Source organism: Colias eurytheme, chromosome 3 (genome assembly GCF_061535395.1).
Source record: "Colias eurytheme isolate Ceu_HAF_F1 chromosome 3, ilColEury1 Martin Lab GWU primary, whole genome shotgun sequence".
Taxonomy (NCBI): Eukaryota; Metazoa; Arthropoda; class Insecta; order Lepidoptera; family Pieridae; genus Colias; species Colias eurytheme.
In genome coordinates, this window is record NC_142982.1 from 1,559,104 (window position 1) to 1,582,369 (window position 23,266).

Here is a 23,266-nt window from a genome sequence, read left to right on the forward strand (position 1 = left end):
TCTTTCAATTCAAATTCAAATAATGAACAAGTGCTCAATTACTTCTTGTTCTTGATACTTGTTGCTCTTCTACGCTTCAACAACCTACGTTGTTTACGAAACTAACAATATTATCTGTTTGTGTGTCTTTTTTATAAGAGGTAAGTGAGTTTTTAGTTAAATAAATATTTTTTTAACAAATTAATTAAAAAATCTGTCAGAAAGTTTACGGAAATTATGATAACCCGGCTAAATTTCGTAGTAACTCATTGATATTGATTTTATTCATTAAATAAAGGGTTTTTAATATGTTCAGGTCATCTTGAGATGTCATTAAACATGTCCACATGGTCGTAAATATAGATTTTAAGTGTTATTTAATATTTTTTTATTAATTTGTTTACCTTTAGCTGTTAAAAAGTCTAATGACTAGTCAAATAATGTTGCGTAAAAGTTTCTTGAGATGAATTTTTTAAGTATTCTTAGTTTTAATTTTTTTCTTAATCTCAAGTTATGTTGTAAGATCAATGAACTAAAATAGTATCAGTTTTTGCTATAGGTAGGTACTTTATCTTCGTCTCGAGCTAACGTTGGAATATAAATAATTTGTTACACAAGGATTACACAAAGATGAATATAGACACTTATGTTTTGAAGATCTTTGGACATGCAAATAATTCAAACTATTTTTTATGTAAACAGTAAACACAGATGAGGTCATTAGTAAAGTCCAGTTAAATATTCAATATATTTTCTTTTAATTTTGCAATAGTTGACTGTTTTTTTAATATTTCCAAAGACATAAGTATTGTTTTGTAAGCCCGCATAATAGAAATATAAAATCTTGACCGATGCTCTCTTTGATATTTCATTGAGGAAAATTATATATAAGTATTTATATTATATACTAGCGGTCCGCCCCGGCTTCACCCGTGGTACATAATATTTACGTTTTCTCTACATAAGAACCATCCTCGTACTTCAAGGAATATAATAAAAAAAGAATTATCGAAATCGGTTCAGCCATTCTCGAGTTATGCGCTTACCAACACATTTTGCGATTCATTTTTATATATAAGATTAATATCCTAAAGCCCCAATCATCCCAATCATATATTTATCATATATTATCCTTTCACAATGACATATTTATATTTCAAGAACTTTGACTTGGCATATAATTATTATAAACCGTGTTACAAAGTTGCTATTATCTTAACAGCGGATTGTTATAATGACCGGCCAATATTTTATAATAAGATAGTTGTGGATGACCTTCCCGTTTGTTAAAAATAGTCACTATCAATATAATTAAAAATCTGAGATATATTACTCTCGCTATAGACCAATATGAGTTAAGTTGAAGTTAGCCAAGAAACTTCATTTCATTAAATTTTATACTAACACTACTAGATTCATGTTGCCTGGTTATTGGTAATATTAGGAGTATTGTATTATGTTCAAATAAATAAATGTTATGTAAAAATATTATTCTGATAGAAATATAATTGAAACAATGCATATTCTATGATGTAAGGATGGATTTTCATAATTCATTATCAGAAATCAAACTCAAGGATTTCTGGGCCTTTATTCATAGTCCATGTTTCAAATGAAAAGCATTCCGCTACTAATCTTACCATCTAAGCATACATTTTTTTCATGTTATAAGCATTGAGATAATATTAATATGGAGACGACACCGCCTACATCACTTATGTTCCATTCAACATACGCCATGTGGCGTATGTTGAGCAGTTTTTTTTAATGGTTTTAAAGTGAAACGCATCAAATATGCCTTCGTGTGTGTTACGATATTGCACAAATAATACAAATAATACGGAAAAGTGCAAAGGAATAACTTTCATCGGTAAGTACCTAACTAGATAATAATTTTTAAAACTTAGTTAGAGCAAAAAAATGGCGCACAGATTTTGCGTAGTCCATACGTAGTAATATTATCTCAATGGTTATAAGTGAAATTTCATAATATTTTTCAATTTCACTGTAAAATTTTTATTCTAAAAATTACCTGTTTGCAAAGGCTTGGAAAAACTTCCCATGTTAAATTTTTTTTGTTTTATTACTTATATATTTTTTTACAATTTTGTGACTCTTCCATATCAAAAGTATAGAAAAATGATATTTTTTTTTTCTTGTTTACTTGGGGTCTCTTGATATAGCTCACATAGAAAGCTGATGCTATACTTAGGAATAGGATTATTATTTCAAAACATATATTTAATATTGTGAAATCCAGAGTCTAGACCAAAACCTTTATTATTTAAATTTCGTTTTCGCTTCGCTCGCGTTTTCCAATTTCAATATTTTTTGAGAAATTTTATCACTTGCCATCAAAATTCTGACTTGAATAATTAATTTTAAGCAATGAAAATGTTTATCATGCAAATATTATATGTACATAATATGTATGTAGTTAATTATGTTAAAACTGCTAAGCAATAATGAGTATCATTGCCTGTACCGTACGTATATAATAATTATTATTGACTGTTGATATTCGAGTTCAAGTGTCAGAGGTCATAAAATCTTATCTTAATTTTTGAACGCCCAAAGTAAAGTTAAAATTACGTTATCAATAGATTACATTTAATTACCCTATATACGCAATTCTTTAAGGATCACGTGCTTGTAAAAATGTTGATAGTGACGTCCTTTGCATAGCAAAGTATTCGTATTTACTATTGCGTGTAATATTTATAAAAATAGTATTTGTTACATTGTTACAATGTTATGTAGTTGAATCATGAATGAGACTAAAATCCTCGTGTCAGTCAGAAATGCGACACGTATGTTTTAAATGCAGTGTATAACATGCGAGCAGATTGTATAAATTAAAAATATAACTCAAATCTAACGTAAATGTAATCGATATCGTTGCATTATGAATTGTTGTCTTTGGCAGCACCGCTTGCTATTATGAAACTACCCTACAACTATCCCTACAACGTCAAAAACTAACAAATGTTGCCATTTTATCATTTAACGTTTCTAATCACTAATTATTATAATATGAGATATTACATATTGTAGCTGCCTAATTTGTGTACAAGTGATACCAATACCAAATGATTTATAACTTGCAGTTAATAAATATCACGCTTTCTAACATAATGACGTAGCCTCAGTTAGAATATATGAATATAATGTTTACGCGTCGATAAGCATTTAATTAATAATAGCTAATAGCGATTGTGTTATTGGCCCATATTCGACGGCCTGTAAGTCAATAGGTCTCTGATATGCTAGGATGCTTTTAGCAACATCGGAAATTTTTCTTACATTTATAAATTTAAGGTAAAAACCTTTTCCAAACAAGCTCTTATTTAACTGATATACCTACCACCATATTGGTTTAAAACTAAAGTTTAAAACGACATCATATAATTTTTCGTGTTATTCTTAGTAAGCCCTTTTATTCGATAAAAATAATTGGTGTGCGATCTTGGATATGCCGCAATCATGCATTGTCATCCAAACTGAATAGGTACCTCTACAAAATATCTGGTTCAAAATTGAGTTGCAAGATTTCACCCGAACATACTTACATACATTACAATTTAATGAAAAAGTTTGGTTAGGTACTTATAAAGAATGCGAGATTTTTTATGTTCTTTATTTCTTACCGTTGCATTTGCTTCGATAAGCAAAAAAATTTTCATTGGTACAAACATAAAATTTAACGTAGTTTTATTTGCAAGTCTAACTGAAATGTTGCCTAATTAAATAATTTGAAATATAAATATTCGAAACAGAGGTGTGGGAATTACTTAGTTTGTGCTTGTAAGGCTGGGGTAACCTTCCATTTAGGAAATGTATCATAAATATTTGCATTTTGCTAATACAGTTATTTCGCAATATTTTGTGTAATGTTAGATTAATTAAAACAGTTTTGGTGACATTTTAATAATGAATAAGAAAAGTATCTAATGTGAAGACGGAAATTAATTTAATACACATTCTCGAATTACACTCTCACGTCTGTTTGTCTGTTTGTGTCCCACTTGCCCCTATGTTTGTTCTGTCCTAAGTCAATTTACAATTGTCAATTACAGCGGATAGTTTTTTTTTATACTTGGAATTGTAATTATTTCTCCAATTTGAACCCTGCAGCAATTCTTTGCCTGAATCTTGTTAGTCATCATCATCATCATCATTCCAGCCTTTCAAGACGTCCACTGCAGGACATAGGCCTCCCCCAAAGATTTCCAAAACGACCGATCACCAGCGGCCTGAATCCAGCGTAATCTTGTAATCTTGAGTGATGTATGACAATAATATGTACAAGCACATTGCGATCCTCCGATAACTTTAATTTTGTCCTAATGCAAATGGTCTCTCAAGCGATGCCTTTGCAGTCTTTGACTGGAGTAATGACATTATATCATCCACAAGTATTCTCACAGAGAGGTTATCCAGACATTCTTTTGGAGCAACATACACTTCAAGATATTATGCATATTTGTTGATAAGATTCTTCCCTCAAATATAAAAGCCTAACAAATTATTTACAATTTAGGTTTTTCAATATTCTTTAATAACAACGTACAATAAGTTACATAATACAGCAAGGAAATGTGCTTAGTAAGAATTATTGCCTCAGTGACATGACACCTAATAATTATTGGAGATTGCAAAACCACAAGCCGGTACAAGAATCGTGTCAGTATCTGATATGAATATCATTCATTCATTAGTATTTCATTTATTGTGCTAATAACTGGTTTATGAATAGCAATTTTGGATAGGGTACTTATACTACACAAAAACACGGATTACCATATTTTTCCTCCAAGACCCGAGTAAGTACGTCAATGTCCTTATTTTCTCATAACTTGTAAATTATTGAACCTATTGATAAATCCAGATGATTTTCTTTTGCATTAGGATGTCGGTTTTGTAACTGACTCAATTTAAATTGGTATATTCCTTACTTAGAAAACAACACAGGTATCATATCATCAATGATAATTTCTGTTTTAATTTTCTTTTACATCTGATCGATCTTTTCTTTTTGGATCCTTAAATACTCTAAATTTTCTGAGATAAACTCTAGCAGAAAATGTTTACATCTCTGCATTTTCTTAACCTAAAACCTATCCGTTACGAAAGTACCTACAGTAAATTAGCATTGAATGTTGCCATTGCAATTATCCGAGACAAGTATTTGAATTAATCATTGCTTGTCTGTCATGCAATTGCTGGTGAGGGTAACGACCGGATCGCAATCTGACTTATGCGTATCCTCGGTCCAGATACTAGTTACGGTGTTTAGAGAGTATGTGTTTATAAACATATAGAAGGTCGTTGGATAGTGGTGAATGGGCGTGTAGCCTGTAAAATGGGTGGACCAAAAACACCTAGTTGTTAAGAATTGACTTGTGGGGCTGGGTCAGTTCCCAATTTTGACTTACTCTTATTTTCTGAGTTGTTTTGATATATTACCTAAAGGGTCTGTGTGTTAAGATGACCGCACTAGTTACAGACTGGTTCCAATTGAAAAATTCTTTGGTTTGATAGTCCATTCGTCGAAAAGGGCTATAACATGCTACGACATTCCTATTGATCGCAGAATAAGTTTGCGTGGTTCAGCTAGTATATCCTATAACCTATCCCTGGATTGATCCATTCGATTTTTCTTACTTCTTACTGATACTCCTACACTTGGAAACAAATAGAAAATCCGGTAAAATGGACCACTGAATGATAGCGACGTATATTATTGGCCTATCGCGACAATTATCGTAGCATGTTTGTTGATGTACTGTGGAAATATACTATCGTAATGTCACTAGATAAGTGACCCCCTGCACAGCTGATCACGCTCGCTCTGACGACAGGGAGGTTAAGATTGCGTATGGTTAAAAATAACTTACTTTTGCTGGGTATCATTTCATCATCTGAACTTGCACCTCGACGAACTTATTCGAGTTTATTGTTTGATCTGAATCTGTAAATATCGTTGTTTTGATTATGCTGGTAATGATAATTCCGAAAATATGTGGATGTGTTTATTTGTTGTACTTTGAAGTGTAAAATGAGCTTGTTATGAAATTTAGTGGTACGCACAACGATTATGTATTCCCGGGGTTACCGTGATGTCATAAATCACTAGTATTTCCAGAGTAGGCTAGTACGATGACCTCTGTCATTTTTCCACCCTGGAAATTATACTAAGTACTTTTACAACATCATGATAACCCCAAGTATAAGGGGTGATAACTCCCTGGTTCTAAGTTAAAACCCGTTGCCACTCTTATAAGACACTGCGGCTGTATTATCAAAGTGGTTGTTTTTCATTTTTAGACTTTGAATTCAGGGTGACTTGAAATAAAATTATGACCTCTTATTTTATGATCGCATATTATATGGCTGGTGTATACGATCAAAATATGAATTTGCCAGTCAGTTCAATTCAGGCCGTAAACTGTCTGATAATAAGAGGTTATAATACGGCCCCTGATCAATCAGACACACTAGCGACGTGATGCTAAAACAGAATTTGTATTGTAGCAATATATTTTACCTACCTATATCAATTTATTTCAATATACTGAGGATGTAATTTACTCTGATTGATCTGTATCTAATTATTATAAACTCGATACTAATTGATTTAAATGGTATTAAGCTAAGTAACTAGACTATTAAAATAAAAAATAGAAAAAGATCCAATATTTTATATTAGTGAAATATAAATGAAATAATAAACAGTTTCGCGTGACCAATGTCGTCATGCTTGAATACTTTAGAAATCAATCATTTATGAGTTACACTGTTGTTAAATAAATAATCATTAATAAACGTTTACGAAACACAATACCTGTTACTGACAAAAACTTGGTAAAGTGTTGTATCTTTTGCTGCAAGTTAACTGCGCAATTTTGTGTAACAACTAACAACTGTAGCATGAGGACGTTGACTTAAGTGTAATTAGTATTTAAATCTGAGCCTAAGGTTTCACTTGGGACTAAAATTTCATATATGTAGGCAATTCTGCTTTCTCTATTGTAAGTTATGCAAAATAATACTGGAAGAACTTTGAAAGAAAAGAGCATAAACGAGACACTTTTCAATTTTCATACAGTTTTTCATACTCATTGAAGAACATCAGGAACTTCATACTCGTTGAAGAAATGGCGACTGATGATCGCTATCGCCTTAGCTATCGCTATTGTAATAAAAATAAGTTCCGAAATTAGCAAGAGCCGATACTGATTAAATGAATTGTGTTCCAAATTGTATTCTGACCTCGGCTCAGAATTTACGTCATAAGTAGGTTAGGTAATAATAATATAGAATTATTACTTGGATCGATAAAGATCCATTTCTGTGGAGCAATTGGTTCCAAAGATATCTCTGGAGAAAACATAAAAATAAAATACGCGTTTGTTTTGACAAATTGTTTTCAACTTGCTTGCGTCACAACCCACATTGGATTGTTTTGTTTATCGTCAAATGTTATTGCCATTGCTTGTGATGCTGGGGACAATATAATCTCAAACTGGAGTTCAACATAGTTAGTCTCCTTACATTTATCATGTAATTGGCCGTATCAAGGCTACTTTAACTAGGCTTATTTTTTTTCAATCAGTGTTCATACACAGCGAACGTTAGACGGACACAGCCTAAATAAACGGTTAATAATTTGAAATAAAGTGGCCATAGATCGCGATTGTAGCTCAATAAATAATTACATCAGGTAACTTTAATTAGTGTCTGATTTATAGACTTGTTAATATTTATGAATGAATTAATAGGTTATGTAAATGCATGATTTAACTGATTAATTAAGATTTTGCATTTCATATTCATACTCAAATAAAGATGTATAATATATATTCTTTATATCATTGTATATCCAATTATCCAAATAATTAAATTGATTTTATTTATGTTTCACATTTACAGGTTTAATATGGACGGTCCAACAGGACCAAATTCCTGCCGCTTGCAAAACGATGAGGCTAGTCCCAACTCAACGCATGACAGGCTAACCATGGATGACAGACCTGAGCTGCGCTGTCAAAGTGACAGCTGTCAGTGTGACACACAAGGCGAAGTCAAATTAAAAAGCAAGAGATTCGGCCGTGGTGCTGTAGAATCAGGTAGCTTTCCTTTAACATCTTATATTTTATACCTAATTAAACACTAGAAACATTTATTTATTTATGAGTATGATGCTGACGTTAAAATAACGTAACCATAGACAATACTTCTAATATCTCTACTATAATAATATTATAAATGCGAAAGTAACTCTGTCTGTCTGTTACGCTTTCCCGCTAAAACCTCTCAACCGATTTTGATGAAATTTGGCACAGACAATCTTTAGACCCTGAGAAAGAACATAGGCTACCTTCTATTGCGAAATATGTACCAAGGGCGAAGCCGGGGCGGACCGCTAGTTACGCATAAACGCGAAAATTTGGCAGGATTTATGAGCAGGATACTTAAAGAGAAACGAACATACGTATGTATGTATGAAAGGATAAGCACATAGGCGTCCGTTCAAGGAGGTACCGCGCGAGTGAGACAGCGGCCTCCAGCAAGTTGTCTATGCTATATTCACTGAAGACTTCTCCATTGCGTATGCGTGTCTAATTAGTACGCCACGGACATGGACGTATAAAAAAAGACGGACGGTATATCGCCTAAACATTGAGTGAAGCCTAGTAATGGCGGCGAAACATCCATGTGTGTGTTACATGTTGCCATGGCAACAGCTGTCCAGATGACAATGGCGGCTGTATTTTTTTCTATAAATTTTGCCGTAATAATTTTGTCATTAAAACATAAAAGAAATAACTTGCTTCCCTGTGGAATGTAATCCCTTGTGTTTTGTTATTTAAAATTGTACTGTTGCGACACCATTTAACCACGCAAGATGGCATTTTAAATATTTTTTGTGAAACAGTGACGCAGTTAATCAGTCGGTAGGTCACGACGTAATGGCGGCCGACTAGCTTACTATGGTGAGAATGTGTGCGTGTTTATTGTCTTTACACGATCGCTAGCTTACTATGGTGGCTTCACGTTGTTTGTTCGTAATACGGCGTCCGTCTTTTTTTATACGTCCATGGCCACGGAGTTACCTTATTTTACCGTTTTTGTAAACAAATATTGGCCTAACTGTTTAGACCAATAATTACAAGCCCTACAATATAAAACCCTTATTACAATGGGCAGTTTAATATTTGATAAACATTAGTTAGTATCACTTATCTACTTGTTCTACCATAGTTCTAAGAAAGACAGCAATTAGAAAAAAAAATCTTTTAATTCATTACTTTCAGCCAGAATCTAGGACAAAGTGATGTAACAGTAATGCTGATTGAATCATAAAAAAAACCACTCAATTTCTCTTATCACATACTTTCTGACCTCCTAGTATGTCATCATAGTTCCATAATAAACACGCATATATCACGTCACACTTTTTATGACACTCTTATTTAAAATATCAGTTCACATGGTGATTGATAATATGACCATAAAATTGTGTGTGCGAATCTTTATAAAAAAATATACAAGTGTCAACAGGTCATGTATTCTCACCTCATAGTGTTAATGGTTTGATGATATGTGCTAACGTCATCAGTGATATAAGAATGATACTACTTACAACTTTGGGATAGTTGGTAGAACAAATTGAAATTAAAGCTATTACCTACTGCTTCAATAGTTTATTGCAGATTCCTTTGAAAATGCGGGAGAAGCCGAGTCGGATTAAATCGTGAACAAAAACTTAGCCAACAATGAAAGAAAAAAAAGGCTATGAATTAACTATTAAGAATCTTCCTTTTTTGTTAACATCAGTTAATTATGTTCACGTTCATTAATTTAAGATTTTTTGATTTAGAAATAGAGAAATAGCAATATAATAGTTATTAGCCCCTGCCTATGTGGAGTTCCTTCCTACTAATATCCTATTATAAATGCGAAAGAGGATGTGTGTGTGTGTTTGTTACTCTTTCACGCAAATACCACTGAACCGATTACAATTAAATTAAGTTATTTAGCACACATATAGAGGGTAACTTGGATTAACATATAGGGTAGGTTTTATCCCGGAAATCCCACGGGAACGGGAACTATGAGGGTTTTCCTTTGAAAATGCGGGAGAAGCCGAGTCGGATTAAATCGTGATCAAAAACTTAGACAATAATAATCAAGAGCACAATATATCAAACTGAATCCTCAATTAAAATAATTGCTCATTTGTTAAGGGCTAAACCACTTAGCCAAATTAACTGAGAAACAAACAAACCTTGATTTATTATTACTAATCAATGGCAAAATAACAGTTTCAAGTTCAATGTAATGTAATCAATCAAAATAATAAACAATACGATTGTCGTCACAAATCTGCCCCTTTTCCCTATTTGTGTGGGAAACTTTAACAACAACTTTATCGGGGTGAAAGTTGACAATGGGACAGTGATAAAGCTCAGTATTAGTGACTGAAGATAATAGAAAATAAGCACGTAATTATTTAATTACGTAGAATAATTTATTCGGAAGATTGATACAGCTCTATAAGAGATCGACAGCAATGTTTCTTAACTATCACCAACTCAAGAGACTAAAGTCTTAATACTATGAGTATGTCTGGTCTTCGTAGTATCAAAATCTTATACTAGCTGTAGACGGAATTGCGAATCGTGAAGAAATATCATAGAAATACACGTTGCCGCAGTACCACATATTACCTAACAGTTTGTGAAGTTACCCACAAAAAATCGCATTGAGGAAATACCTTTAGTAGGGGAGCCCAGGATGCTAAATGTGGATTTACTCGAGCGTCACGGGAACCTATTAGAATTGGTAGATTAGACCATAGCGAGAAAAAAAGGTCCTATAATGTTTTCACTTTTAGCGGTGGGGAAGGGTTTTTTGATTTTTTTTTAATTTAAAAAAGAAAAAAATTGGCTTGGAAATACTCAAGCGCGTTAGATATTGATATTTTGCATGCTCCAGGACGTCACTGAAAAAAAGTATACGTTAATCTGTCGATTTAAGTGGCGATTTAATCGCTATGAAGAAAGGGTAAAAAATTTAAGTAATATTATTCGAGCGCGTCAGATTAATATATGGGGGGGTTAATTACAATATAAGAAGTCCCCATTTCGCTAATCTGACGATTCGAGCTCAACCTTAGGAAATTATGGATTATTCAAATTTTCCAGCGGGGCCCCTGAGCGCACCCACCAACCATAACTGCTCATATTGACTAGAGGTACTAATGAATAGCTAAGGTACCGTCCCTTATAGTAATCTGACGCGCTCGAGTAAATCCCAAAATCCCCTCTTGGGCTCCCCTACTACTTGACACATACCTATATCATTTTTTATACTCAAGAATGATGTAATCATTATTCTATAAATAGACCGCAAAATATATAAAACGTTAAAAATAAACAGTACAATGTGAGAATACAAATTAAAAATTATAATTTGGACGCAAAAAACAGGAAGCTAGAGCAAGAAAACTATCGTCATTCGTCAAAGTATTCGCTTTTTTTGGTCTTAGCCTGATGGTATATGGCCTAAAGTTTTTCTCTATTTATTGTTTAACACTGAAAGAATTTAAATAATTTTCAAATCAAACCCCGTAGTTCCTGAGACTGGCGCGTTACCAAACAAACTCTTCAGTTTTAAAATATTAGTATAGATGGTATGTAAGGGCATAAAATAAAGTCTTTCAAATAAGTTTAAAATATTTAAATGAAGGCACTTACCTCCAATCCAAGATGAAAACTTTTTTGAAAGAAATAAACAATTTTTTTGTTTTTATTATTTACAGGTTTAACACACGAGTGTGGTGTGTTCGGAGCAATCGGAACGGGAGAATGGCCCACTCAAGTGGACATTGGCCAGGTTATATGTTTGGGGCTGGTGGCGCTACAACACAGGTATTATAATTTGATTTATTATAGAAACAATTGTAAGAAGTTACCATTTATCGTAGATAATGGAACTAATTAAAAAAAATATACACGAAATATTTACTGGTGAAATTAGTAACAAAATCTTAATACCAAAGTTACGATCATATAGTGTAAACGTTAAGCGTTCTAACAGACGAACGGCAAGTTGCGAACGGCAGAGACTTCAGCCGTCGCCACATGTCGACGGCAGTCGTCCACATAGCCTCTGCCATTCACAACTTGCCGTTCGTCTGTTAGAACTCTTAAGTGGAATTAATTTTATTAAATACTAGCGGTCCGCCCCGGCTTCGCCCGTGGTACATGTTTACGTTTTCTCTACATAAAAACCATCCTCGTACTTCAAGGAATATAATAAAAAAAGAATTATCGAAATCGGTTCAGCCGTTCTCGAGTTATGCGCTTACCAACACATTTTGCGATTCATTTTTATATATAAGATAATATAAAATATACTAGAAATAATTATTGGTCGAACTATAAGAAAATCTTTATACTAAAGTTTCTACTTGAAGTCAATAACGAATAAAAAGGATGGACAGGACAATCAGTATTGTAGTTAGTTTAATTAAAAAAGTCTTCGCTCTAACTCTCAACCATAATTTATCTATTATCTATTTTTCTTTCGTATTGCCCATCTGGAGCGTGTACAACTATAACTAAAAAAAAAACATTTTTTCTTTAAATATATACAGAAGAAAGAAGATCAATAAATATGTTATTGATCTTCTTTCTTCCGGTCTTTCATTAATGGCTTAATCGGTGCGATAAACAACAAATGAATTGATTGATTAGAATCTGAAACATCGCTACATAACTGCAACATTACCTACCTTTAATTGCAATTTGACATGCTCTTCATGAGCTAAATATAAAAATTGTTTAAAAAAAATATCCAGTGATTTAAACGTCTTTTACAAACAGATTACCTCATGTTTAACTAACAATAGCATCATTAGTATGAAGTATAATTATCTTATATTATTATAATATGGTGTAATAGTTATACCGGCCTATACTGTTCTGTAATCAAGCCGGATAACTGATAATTAATAAGTTTACATTTCGATAAAGTTAACTGTGTGTGACTGGATTTTTTCTAATTGGATCGCACACGGCGATGGACCTTGGCATAATACAAGGTTGAATTCATTCTTGTACGATAAACTCGACGATAACTGCTTATCGGAATCGTTTAAACTTGACATCTTTGTGCCGACGAAATAATGGGATGAATGGAGAATATGGTTCAGTTTTTAGTAAAGAAATGTTATAATTTTATTAGAAAATAGGGAACTTGGGATATGAAAGAATGAGATATTGGAAGGAAATTAGATATTGATTGATAGCTAGTCGTAAAATATGTAAATTATGAGAGATATTGGTCTTTAGCGCCTCAGACAAATCAGAGTAGAAAGAGGATGGTTGGAAATGGAAAATGTAGAAAAAAATCTATACAAAAATCCTTAAAACAGTGTACAACTTTTAATAAAATAACAAGAAACCTCTCTGTCTCAGATGTAGCTTCCGCCTTCCCAGAAGATTGGATTCGTATTTTTTTCACAGGTGTGCTGTGGAATGAAAATACCAGTTCAATATAATATAATTTCTCATGTCTATATTTTTTCCAGGGGGCAAGAATCAGCCGGTATTGTTACGTCAGAGGGGAAAAGCGCGCGCACATTCAACTCACACAAGGGAATGGGTCTCATAAACAATATATTCAACGATGAAGCCATGAAGAAATTGAAGGGAAATCTCGGTATTGGACACACTAGGTATGTCGACTATAATAACTTTTAAATATTTTATAAATAGGTATTTTTTATGTTTGTATCATATAACCTCCCTAGCGTTATGACTTCTGTTGCTAGTAGGAAGTTGCATTATTTTTTGCATTTTTTTGCTTTCCACCCGGGTCAGTTCGGGCTGCGGCGATCAGGCAATAGAATGAATAAGAATACAAAAATAAAAAGAGCGTGTGTGCCGAGCACACGTGTCAGAAGTGAAACTTCTTTGGCAAAATTCAAAGATACCAAAATCGTTGCCTTACTCCATGACGTGACTGTATTGCCATGACGCGATCTTGAAATTTTACTCTCAACGCGCCTAAAGAAGTATCACTTCAAAATCTTAAAGTTAAGAACTAGGTAGAAAAACATGAGTCAAAATCAGACCATATTTATATTTGTCGCATAATCCTCTATATTTTCTGGTTAATTATAAGGGAGATATATAATTTTCCTCACATTTCCAAAGGTATTCAACATCAGCAGCATCAGAGGAAGTGAACTGCCAGCCGTTCGTAGTTCACACAGCGCATGGAGCCCTCGCAGTCGCACATAATGGGGAACTTGTTAACTGCAGCAGTCTTAGGAAAATGGTAAGACATGGAGAACTGGACTTATTTTAGATACATTATTTTAGATACGTTATTTTTTTTAGGCTTTTGTATTTTAGACAGTTATGGATATCACAAAAGCTTCCGCTATTTTATTGCTTCATGTCGCAAGTAATGAGATGGTATTACATGCAATTAGAAAAAAAACATCTTCCTATAATTATTTAAAAATGTCTCCTTTATCCCAACTCAAATAAGTAAGATAGTGGCTGCAAAAATAACGCTAAAATATACTACTTTTCCATAATATTTTTGCTAGAAGTCGTAAAATAATAAAAAAAAAAAATTGGTTGTCTGTAAAGTCGGTTTACTGACTATAGTTGAACGTGACAACGTCCGATTGCGCTTCTTTGTCACTCGTTCCGCGCTCTCGCTTGCACTTCAAGCCTTACATGGAACGCCTCAGAGCGAGGTAACGCCGCATGAGTCATGTTTTTTCGTGCGTGCAGCCGGCGCTCGAATTATAAGACGTTGTCACGTCAAAAATACCTTCAAATCAAGAAGCTTATATCTTATACACTGGAGATTTCGGTATGAACATTTGACGTGTAACAAGAAAATTGTTGTGTTCTATCACATTGCCACTGTTAATACGAAGTTTTCCCAAGGCTACTATGTATGCTGTAATATTCTGTGCAAAAGGTTAGTTTTTGTACATGAGTTTGTTGATAAATTGCCAACAACGTCATTCAGAAGCATTGTTGGATGAGACAATTATTATTTATGCTAAATAAAATAAGTATCTGAACCAATTATTAAAAAGCGATATTCCCTGATTATGGGTAGTTACCATAATAAAATTGTAGCAACTCTCACTTTGACAATATGACATAAGTGTCAAAAAAATTGCGTCGCTTCGAATATTTAAGTTAATATTGTTGCGTATTTAATAAATATTTTCCGAATATTAATAATGTACTGCATTGTGAAAAATTGCAGAAGTTTTTGGACACCAAATTCTGGCCTATAATTTCACAGGCAAGTGTATATTTACGTTATTTACAATATTCTTTAATACTCGTGCATTTACCTGTTTAGAATCATTTTAATGGCAAAAATCGTCAAATTTATCATCATTTTACTAAGCAATCATGTTAAATAAGTTCTTTTCCTAATACTTTCATCATTTTTCAAGAAGTTTTCAACAAACAAATTTAACAAGTAAGGTAACCATGATGATGGGTTTTTACGGATAGCGACGATAATATATTGCTATTTGCTAAACAATATTATGATGAACATTTAGAACACCATTTTAAAATTTTCTATACTAGTAATGAAACAAGACATCGGTATTGCACTCACATATTGTGGTTTGTTCTTTTTACATTGAAATTTATACTTTTTAACCTAATATTTTTTTGTTTTACGTATTTCAGCTTTCCAAAAATGAAATAAAAAGAAATAAATGGCTGTCCATAGTGCCTATCAAGGGTAAAATTTATCAACATGCCAGAATATGCAGTTTGCATTTTAAGCCTGAGGATTACGGTCCAGAAAAAAATACCTTTTGAAAAGTGCTATACCTTTTTATTTACCACATTCTTGTTACTGCGTCTCAACTGATAAAGTAATTTTAATTATATTATAATTAACCACCATGAAACCATTAGTAACCGTAAGTACAGCTCCTGAAAGACATACGAATTTCTGAGAACTGTAATATCGTTACCACACATCAACACTAGCGATGCAACTCTCCCTTTGGAATATTGAAAAGTTTTAGACTGAAGCTTGAGTAACCAAAACGATGTTTTAATGTATGTAGCACTCATTTTAATTAAAAAATCGTAGTATGAGATCAAAAGTTATCAAGCGTTATTTAAAACTATCATTCTCTACCAATTAAAATGGTATGTACCTATAAAGATGATAATTATTAATGTAAGTTGACCAGTAATATTATAATATAAATACTGTTAAAAATATATGTCGTTATTATTTATAGACCATGATTTTTAGTTTTTTTTATTTCGAAAAATCCTGAATATACAAACCAGTGTGGTCACCCACAGAAAGAGACAAAAAACAACACTGACGTCATTCAAGGTTATATTTTCTTGTGACAAGTTAATGGTCATAGTGCAATCTCCAGTGTAAGATATAAGCTTCTTGCTTCAAATATAACAATTTCCGTTATAAAGTTCCAAAGAAAGGCGGAATGTCTCAAAACAAACATGTTTTTGTTATAACAGGTGCTCGGTCGTGGAGTAGGTCTCTCAACGCACTCCGACTCAGAATTGATTACACAGGCTCTGTGCCTCAACCCGCCAGAGGGGGAGACTAATGGACCCGACTGGCCAGCTAGGATCAACCATTTGATGAGGTAATTTTTGTATTTAGTTTGCCAATAAAGAAATAAACGAGTAAAAACTAGTTTTTTATCCCAGGCCATGGCTGATAATTTTTTATTCCAGGCCATGGCTGAAAATTTTTTAACCCAGGCCATGGCTTAAATTTTTTTATCCCAGGCCATGGCTGAAAATTTTTTAACCCAGGCCATGGCTTAAATTTTTTTATCCCAGGCCATGGCTGAAAATTTTTTCTCGAAAAAATTTTTCAATCTATAAAAAATTTGAATCTAAAGACCATTCCATCTTTAAGATACTGTTACAGACATGCAGATTACTGCACATATTGGGACGTTAGCAGACATTATTTTCAATTTTTAAACTATTTTGACGACGCGGTTGGCGCAGTGGTAAAGTAACTGCCTACTGAGCCGACGGTCCCGGGTTCGATCCCCGGTCAGGGCAAATATTTGTGTGATGAACTCAATTATTTGTTCTTGGGTCTGGGTGTTATTATCTATATATGTATTTATTAAATATTATATTTATCGTCGCCTAGTACCCACAACACAAGCCTTAATTGAGCTTACTGTGGGACTAGGTCGATTTGTGTAATAATGTCCTATAATATTTATTTATTTATTTTCTTTAGTGAAAACACAGAATGAAACAGTAGAACAACACAATCAACTACATCTAGAAAAATATAAAAGGCCTTATCCACAGATAAGCTATACATTAACGAAAAAATACCGGCCGAATTGATAACCTCTGTGGATAACCTCCTCCTTTTTTTGAAGTCGGTTAAAAACGTAAAAATATTCCAGATTGGCTCCACTAAGTTACTCGCTAGTAATAATGTTAAAGGACAAGATATACGCCGTGCGCGACCCGTACGGCAACAGGCCGCTCTGCCTCGGCAAAATCCTTCCTTTAGGATCCTCGTGTAAGTATTGAAAATTAGAAAAAAATAGGTAATAATGGAATTTTGGGTTTTGGAATGAGTCTGGGATTCCTGAAATTTTTGGGGTTATATTTTTTTTCCTTTCGTGTCTAAAAAAAATACATTATATTGTAATTTGGAGTGAGCTTGGAATTTCTTAAATTTTTGGGGTTATTTTTTTTTCTTTTGGTCACTTTTTTGCAGCTCAAGCACTTATTTCCAAATTAAAAAGACTAAAAGATACCAATGATATTGTAAAATAATTGATATATGTAGGTTAAAAAAATACACTTAAACTAATGTAAATGTGCAGTTTAAATTAAATCTGTCTGTTGAAAGTGGGTTAAAAACTAAACGGCATGATACAAGTATACAACATATTGCATGAAATCTTTTGTTCAAATCAATAATTTTTAGTGGATGATATGCATAATTGCATGATATTATACCGATAATTAATAATAAAAACCTTTTCAGATGTCTACAAGCAAACTTCAGCGCAGCATGCCGCGGGTAACGCATGATTCATTGTCATTTATAACTCCATTATATCGTTAACATTTATTTCGGCAACCATTTCATTGCATTAGTCTGTATATTTAATAAGCAAAAAAAAAATAAAATGAAATAAGTACCAATTGCTTTGGTATAAAATGTTATTAAAATATAGAATGGTACTAAAAAAAACGAAAAAAATTTGAAGGTAGTTATTAATTCGATTCATTTAGGTGTAAACTTAAAAAAATATATTTTTCTTCCTTATGTTACTTACAAGGGACGGCCAGTCCTTAGTATTGTCTCAATTATCACAAAATTAAGTTTCAGATCGACTCCTATACACTATACTTTGATTTAAATGTAAAGCTTTTTAATAAAAATTGAACTTCATTTTCTTTTTGCCTAAAAAAATGTAAAATTCAAGATTTTTGTTTATAATGCATGTTAAGTATTTTTACACAACTTCTAATTGACTAATTACTTACTGCTTTTGAAATTAATTTGGGCAGTACTAACCTTCAAAATTAATTATATTTGAACTATTTTTTTCTTTAATTGCATGTTTGACTCTAATATAAATTAAGAATAATTACGTATTAAATAAAATGAAATATGATTGTCAACAGTTTTGATGAACGGCTGTGCAAAGAACGGAATTGAAGACAGGGCCGAGGGGTGGGTCGTGTCGTCTGAGTCTTGTGGTTTCTTGTCTATTGGTAAGTTATAGAATAAACTGTAAAATTAAGATAAAAAGCTGCTTTTTTGAAGTGAAACTTCTTTAGGCGCGTTGAGTGTAAAATTTCAACATCGCGTCATGGCAATACCGTCACGTCATTAAGTAAGGTAACGATTTTGCGTTCAGATGAGACGAAAGTCTAAATAGTTTGGAAAATCCAAAAGTGCACGCCTCATAATTTTTTTTAATGATTATTTATTAATTATTATTTTTGTTTATTTAATAACAATTAAACCACATCGAATCAGACCCTGAAAAATGAAAGGGTTCTATTCCTGAGCATACTCAAGCGTAAGAGAAAAAAAAAGACTCGATTAGTAAAGTATTTCGGTCGCTATCGTGTTAACAAGAAAATCCTCCGCACATACAGACACACGGACGTCCAAGACAGAACTTTTTTAAACTGTTTTTTAACTAGTTTAAATAACAAAAATGACATCAAAAATATCATGAATGTTAAAAATAGTGTTTTTTCTTAATATGTGTGTGTATGTATTATCTTACAAGTGCAATGTATGATACATAAAGACATTTTAAGTTTGAAAAATCAGATGTTTTGCGCGAAGTGACAGTAGTACCCACCTCAACGCTTCGCTTATGAGGCGTGCAATATTCCTATTGATTTATTCACAGACTGATAAATGAGTTTGAGTATTTTGGAATCTTTGAATCTTACCAAAGAAGTTTCACTTTTGACACGTGTGTTCACACGCTCTTTTTTAAATGTTTTTCGATCCACGACCTTATCTCCAATTTCCGTTATCCCCAGGTGCCCGCTACGTGCGTGAAGTGCTTCCCGGAGAAATAGTAGAAATGTCCCGTCATGGGATCAGAACCGTGGACGTAGTGGAGCGGCCTGCGGGCAAACAGCAGGCGTTCTGCATCTTTGAGTATGTGTACTTCGCGAGGGCGGATAGTATGTTTGAAGGTGGGTAGTAGAAAAAAAGTAAAAAAAGTGTGGGTAGTTTGGAAAATGAAAAAAAAATGAAACAAATGCTTCGGAGTGATTGCTAGCACTCCTGCATCTTCTAGTGGTTCGCGACTGTGGATATCACGTTTGAAGGTGGTTTTTGAGAAATGTGGGTAGATTGAGAATTATTAGGAAAAAATTGGTTGCAAATAATAAAAGGGCAACCTTAAGCAATATATTTGGGATAAAATTGTCACCATAGCTAAAGTTAAGTTCCATTTTTATATAAGCCCAATATAACGTGTGACATAACAAATTGGTCCTTTTCTTTCAGGTCAAATGGTATACTCAGCGCGGTTACAATGCGGCCGCATGTTGGCGCGCGAATCCCCCATAGACGCGGATATTGTATCATCTGTGCCTGAATCTGGTACTGCCGCTGCTCACGGGTATGCGAGACAGGTGCGTCATGTTAACAAAAAAATAAATAAAAATTCGTTATTCTTAAAGACACGTATATAAATCATACATATTTATTTATTTATTTATTTATGGGTACCTTACAGCTAGTGATACAATTTTTGAGATGAATAAATAATAAGCTACGCCAATTAAAAGGTACACCAATAGATAGTAAAAATAATATACGTATGTGAACAAATACTAGTATAAGAATTTTACAAATGATAAGAGAAAAGATTTTAAATTTTTGTAGGTATAAGTAAGCATTGATCAAGCCCAATAAGTATTTATAAAGAAAGGAAATGTTTTAAATATCTTCGAATTCAAATAAATTAAAACCAATTTAATGTAATATTAAGTAAGACCTGGTAAGTAGGATGTGATTGTGAGTGTGTGTGTGGTAACATATATACATTACATAGTGCTTTAATACAGTTTCTTAAAGAAAAAACGTTAAAATACAGGAAATAAAATCATTGGTTCCTGCAGTAGGCAATGCCTGTCCTGCGGGACCGTGAAATGTTTAACATTAGAATTTTATGAACAGAGCGGCGATTATTTTATGTTAAATATTTAAAATTCAGATTTAAATTATAATACATACGCATAACAATAATAATTGAAATAATTACATGATGGTTACAGTTGAAAATTTTGTGGAGGGTGCCGGATTATTCGACGTGTCGATCTATCGACTGACCGGTTGGCTTGACTGGTAGCGACGCTGCCTTCCAAGCCAGAGGTCGTGGGTTCGATTCCCACTCAAGGCAAATATTTGTGTGATGAACATTGGTCTGTGTCTAGGCACGAAGGCATGGTCACTACGAACTAAGCCAACCGGTCAATCAAATGTATAAAGCAATATAATAAACCATATAACAAATATAGCCAATCACGCCTTAACTGCTGAACCAATTTGCATGAAATTTGGTATAGAGATATGTATTTTGATACCCGAGAAAGGACATAGGATAGGTTTTATCCCGGAAATCCCACGGGAACGGGAACTATGCGGGTTTTTCTTTGACTGCGCGGGCGATACCGCGGGTGGAAAGCTAGTTCTTTATAAATTTATATTTATAAAGCATTTTGAATGCCATAAAAACCAAAAATATCAAATTCGTCTTTTATTTTTTCATTCTTGTATTTCCTAACTGTGTATACAATAAATAAATAAAGATTATTCCCACAGTCCGGCATCCCCTTCATGGAGGTGCTGTGCAAGAACAGATACGTTGGGAGGACGTTCATCCAACCTTCGACCAGGCTTCGTCAGTTAGGCGTGGCTAAGAAATTCGGGGCTCTATCGGAGAATGTGAGGGGCAAGAGGATCGTGCTCATAGATGATTCTATAGTGAGAGGGAATACTATTGGACCGATTATTAAGTTGCTGAGGGATGCGGGAGCGGCTGAGGTTTGTTTTTTTATTATAAAAGAAAAATACATGTTTAATATAGATTAACATGACAAAAACTACAAAGATTTGTTCGGTATGCAATTAAAATAATTTTTAACACAACATTTAAATATTATAATATATGTTAAAACTATATTTTTTCAAAGTTTTTATTGCATTTATGTAGTTATTGCCAATAATATTAAATGTAGGGTCTGTAAATTTAATGGGTATTAAGTAAGTTATAAATTACATATTTTACGAACTAATTATTAATAAGTCGATAATCAGCACGTGCGAATTGTATTAATTGACAGTTTTTTATGCATTTATCCTTGATTTTTTTGGATTTGTGCTGTGATTTAGTTACTCATATAATCTTTTTTTTTCCAAAATATGATAAAATCGATTTTGGTCCTTCGAGCCGGATTTGCCTTGAAACACTTCTTTTATTCATTTATTTATGATCTTCAGGTGCACATAAGGATAGCGTCTCCCCCACTTAAATACCCGTGTTACATGGGCATAAACATCCCCACCCGGGAGGAGCTGATCGCCAACAAAATGGACACGTTTAAGTTGGCTGAACATGTTGGTAAGTGAAGAGAAAACATTTTAATCAATGAAATTGCGAATTTTCTTTACATTATTCATGTTCGTTAGACGTATGCTGGCAGAGGTTGTTTTTATAAATTCATAATAATATTGAAATCAGCCTATAAAATTGTTTCATCTAATTAACAGATGAGGGTATATTTTTTTATTCCGTATTTTAGACTATATAAAGCATGTTAAATTTTCCTTTATTCCATAAAATAAATATTTGACTGGTTTTCTATACGCGAATCTCTTCAAATTATGCACTACTAGCTTTCCGCACGCGGCCTCGCCCGCGTTTGTAAAAACATCCCGCATAGTTCCCGTTCCCATGGGATTTCCGGGATAAAACCTATCGTATGTGTTAATCCAGGTTACCCTCTATATGTGTGCCTAATTTCATTGTAATCGGTTTAGTTTCCGTGAAAGAGTAACAAACATACACACAAACACATCCATTCTCACAAACTTTCGCATTTATAATATTAGTTGGATAGTATAAAAAAATCACTTGGGTCATGTTATAATAAATATTCTATGAGGTCAAGGTGGACGGTCTCGAGTACTACAACTTTGCGTGCAAATATTATATCCAAATAAAACTGCATTATTCCCTTTTCCAGGCGCGGACAGTCTCGAGTACCTCAGCGTAGAGGGTCTAGTGAGTGCCATACACTACAACATGAAGGCCACGCCCAGTGACGGTGTGGGCGGGCACTGCACCGCCTGCCTCACCGGGGACTACCCGGGGGGACTGCCGGAGGATGTGGACTGGTAGTGGTAGTGGTGGATAGTGGTGGATAGTGGTAGTGGTAGATGATGGTGGATGTTGGTAGTGGTAGGTTGGCAGGTTGTACTGTGCGATTCAAGAAGCTTATATCTAATACACTGGAGATTGCACTATGACCATTAAATTGTAACAAGAAAATATGACGTTGAATGACGCCTGTATGTTTTTTATCCCTTTCACACCAACTTGCCAAGTTAGGTGTCATATTTTATATGTTAATGGTCAGAGTGCAATCTCCAGTGTATTAGATATAAGCTTCTTGGTGCGATTCAACTGTTGGAATAATGATAGGTT

The 23,266-nt window shown here is 33.5% G+C and overlaps 1 protein-coding gene across 3 annotated transcripts; it reads left to right on the plus strand.

Annotated features, from left to right (window-relative positions):
* LOC149909350 (amidophosphoribosyltransferase-like) lies at positions 1-23,045 on the plus strand. 3 transcript variants are annotated; one of them, XM_090119330.1, is made up of 14 exons: positions 1-140; positions 7,912-8,108; positions 11,807-11,915; positions 13,580-13,726; positions 14,208-14,331; positions 16,545-16,675; positions 17,468-17,586; positions 18,061-18,096; positions 18,708-18,797; positions 19,587-19,745; positions 20,062-20,189; positions 21,382-21,603; positions 22,060-22,180; positions 22,806-23,045. In XM_090119330.1, exons 2-14 carry the CDS (start codon positions 7,919-7,921, stop codon positions 22,958-22,960), a joined length of 1,731 nt encoding a protein of 576 aa, XP_089975456.1. In that variant the 5' UTR covers positions 1-140; positions 7,912-7,918; the 3' UTR covers positions 22,961-23,045. The 3 variants fall into 3 exon arrangements, with proteins under 3 accessions (XP_089975456.1, XP_089975458.1, XP_089975457.1); XM_090119331.1 differs by lacking the exon at positions 1-140 and adding an exon at positions 7,573-7,702; XM_090119332.1 differs by lacking the exon at positions 18,061-18,096.
* Positions 23,046-23,266: the final 221 nt, after the last annotated feature.

Bases quoted from the DNA above. Each gene is read 5' to 3' on its own strand.
- LOC149909350 (XM_090119330.1), top strand. From the start codon at position 7,919: ATGGACGGTCCAACAGGACCAAATTCCTGCCGCTTGCAAAACGATGAG. The intron at 11,916-13,579 runs GTATTATAATTT...TATTTTTTCCAG, and splicing joins CTGGTGGCGCTACAACACAG to GGGGCAAGAATCAGCCGGTA. The intron at 19,746-20,061 runs GTGGGTAGTAGA...CTTTTCTTTCAG, and splicing joins GGCGGATAGTATGTTTGAAG to GTCAAATGGTATACTCAGCG.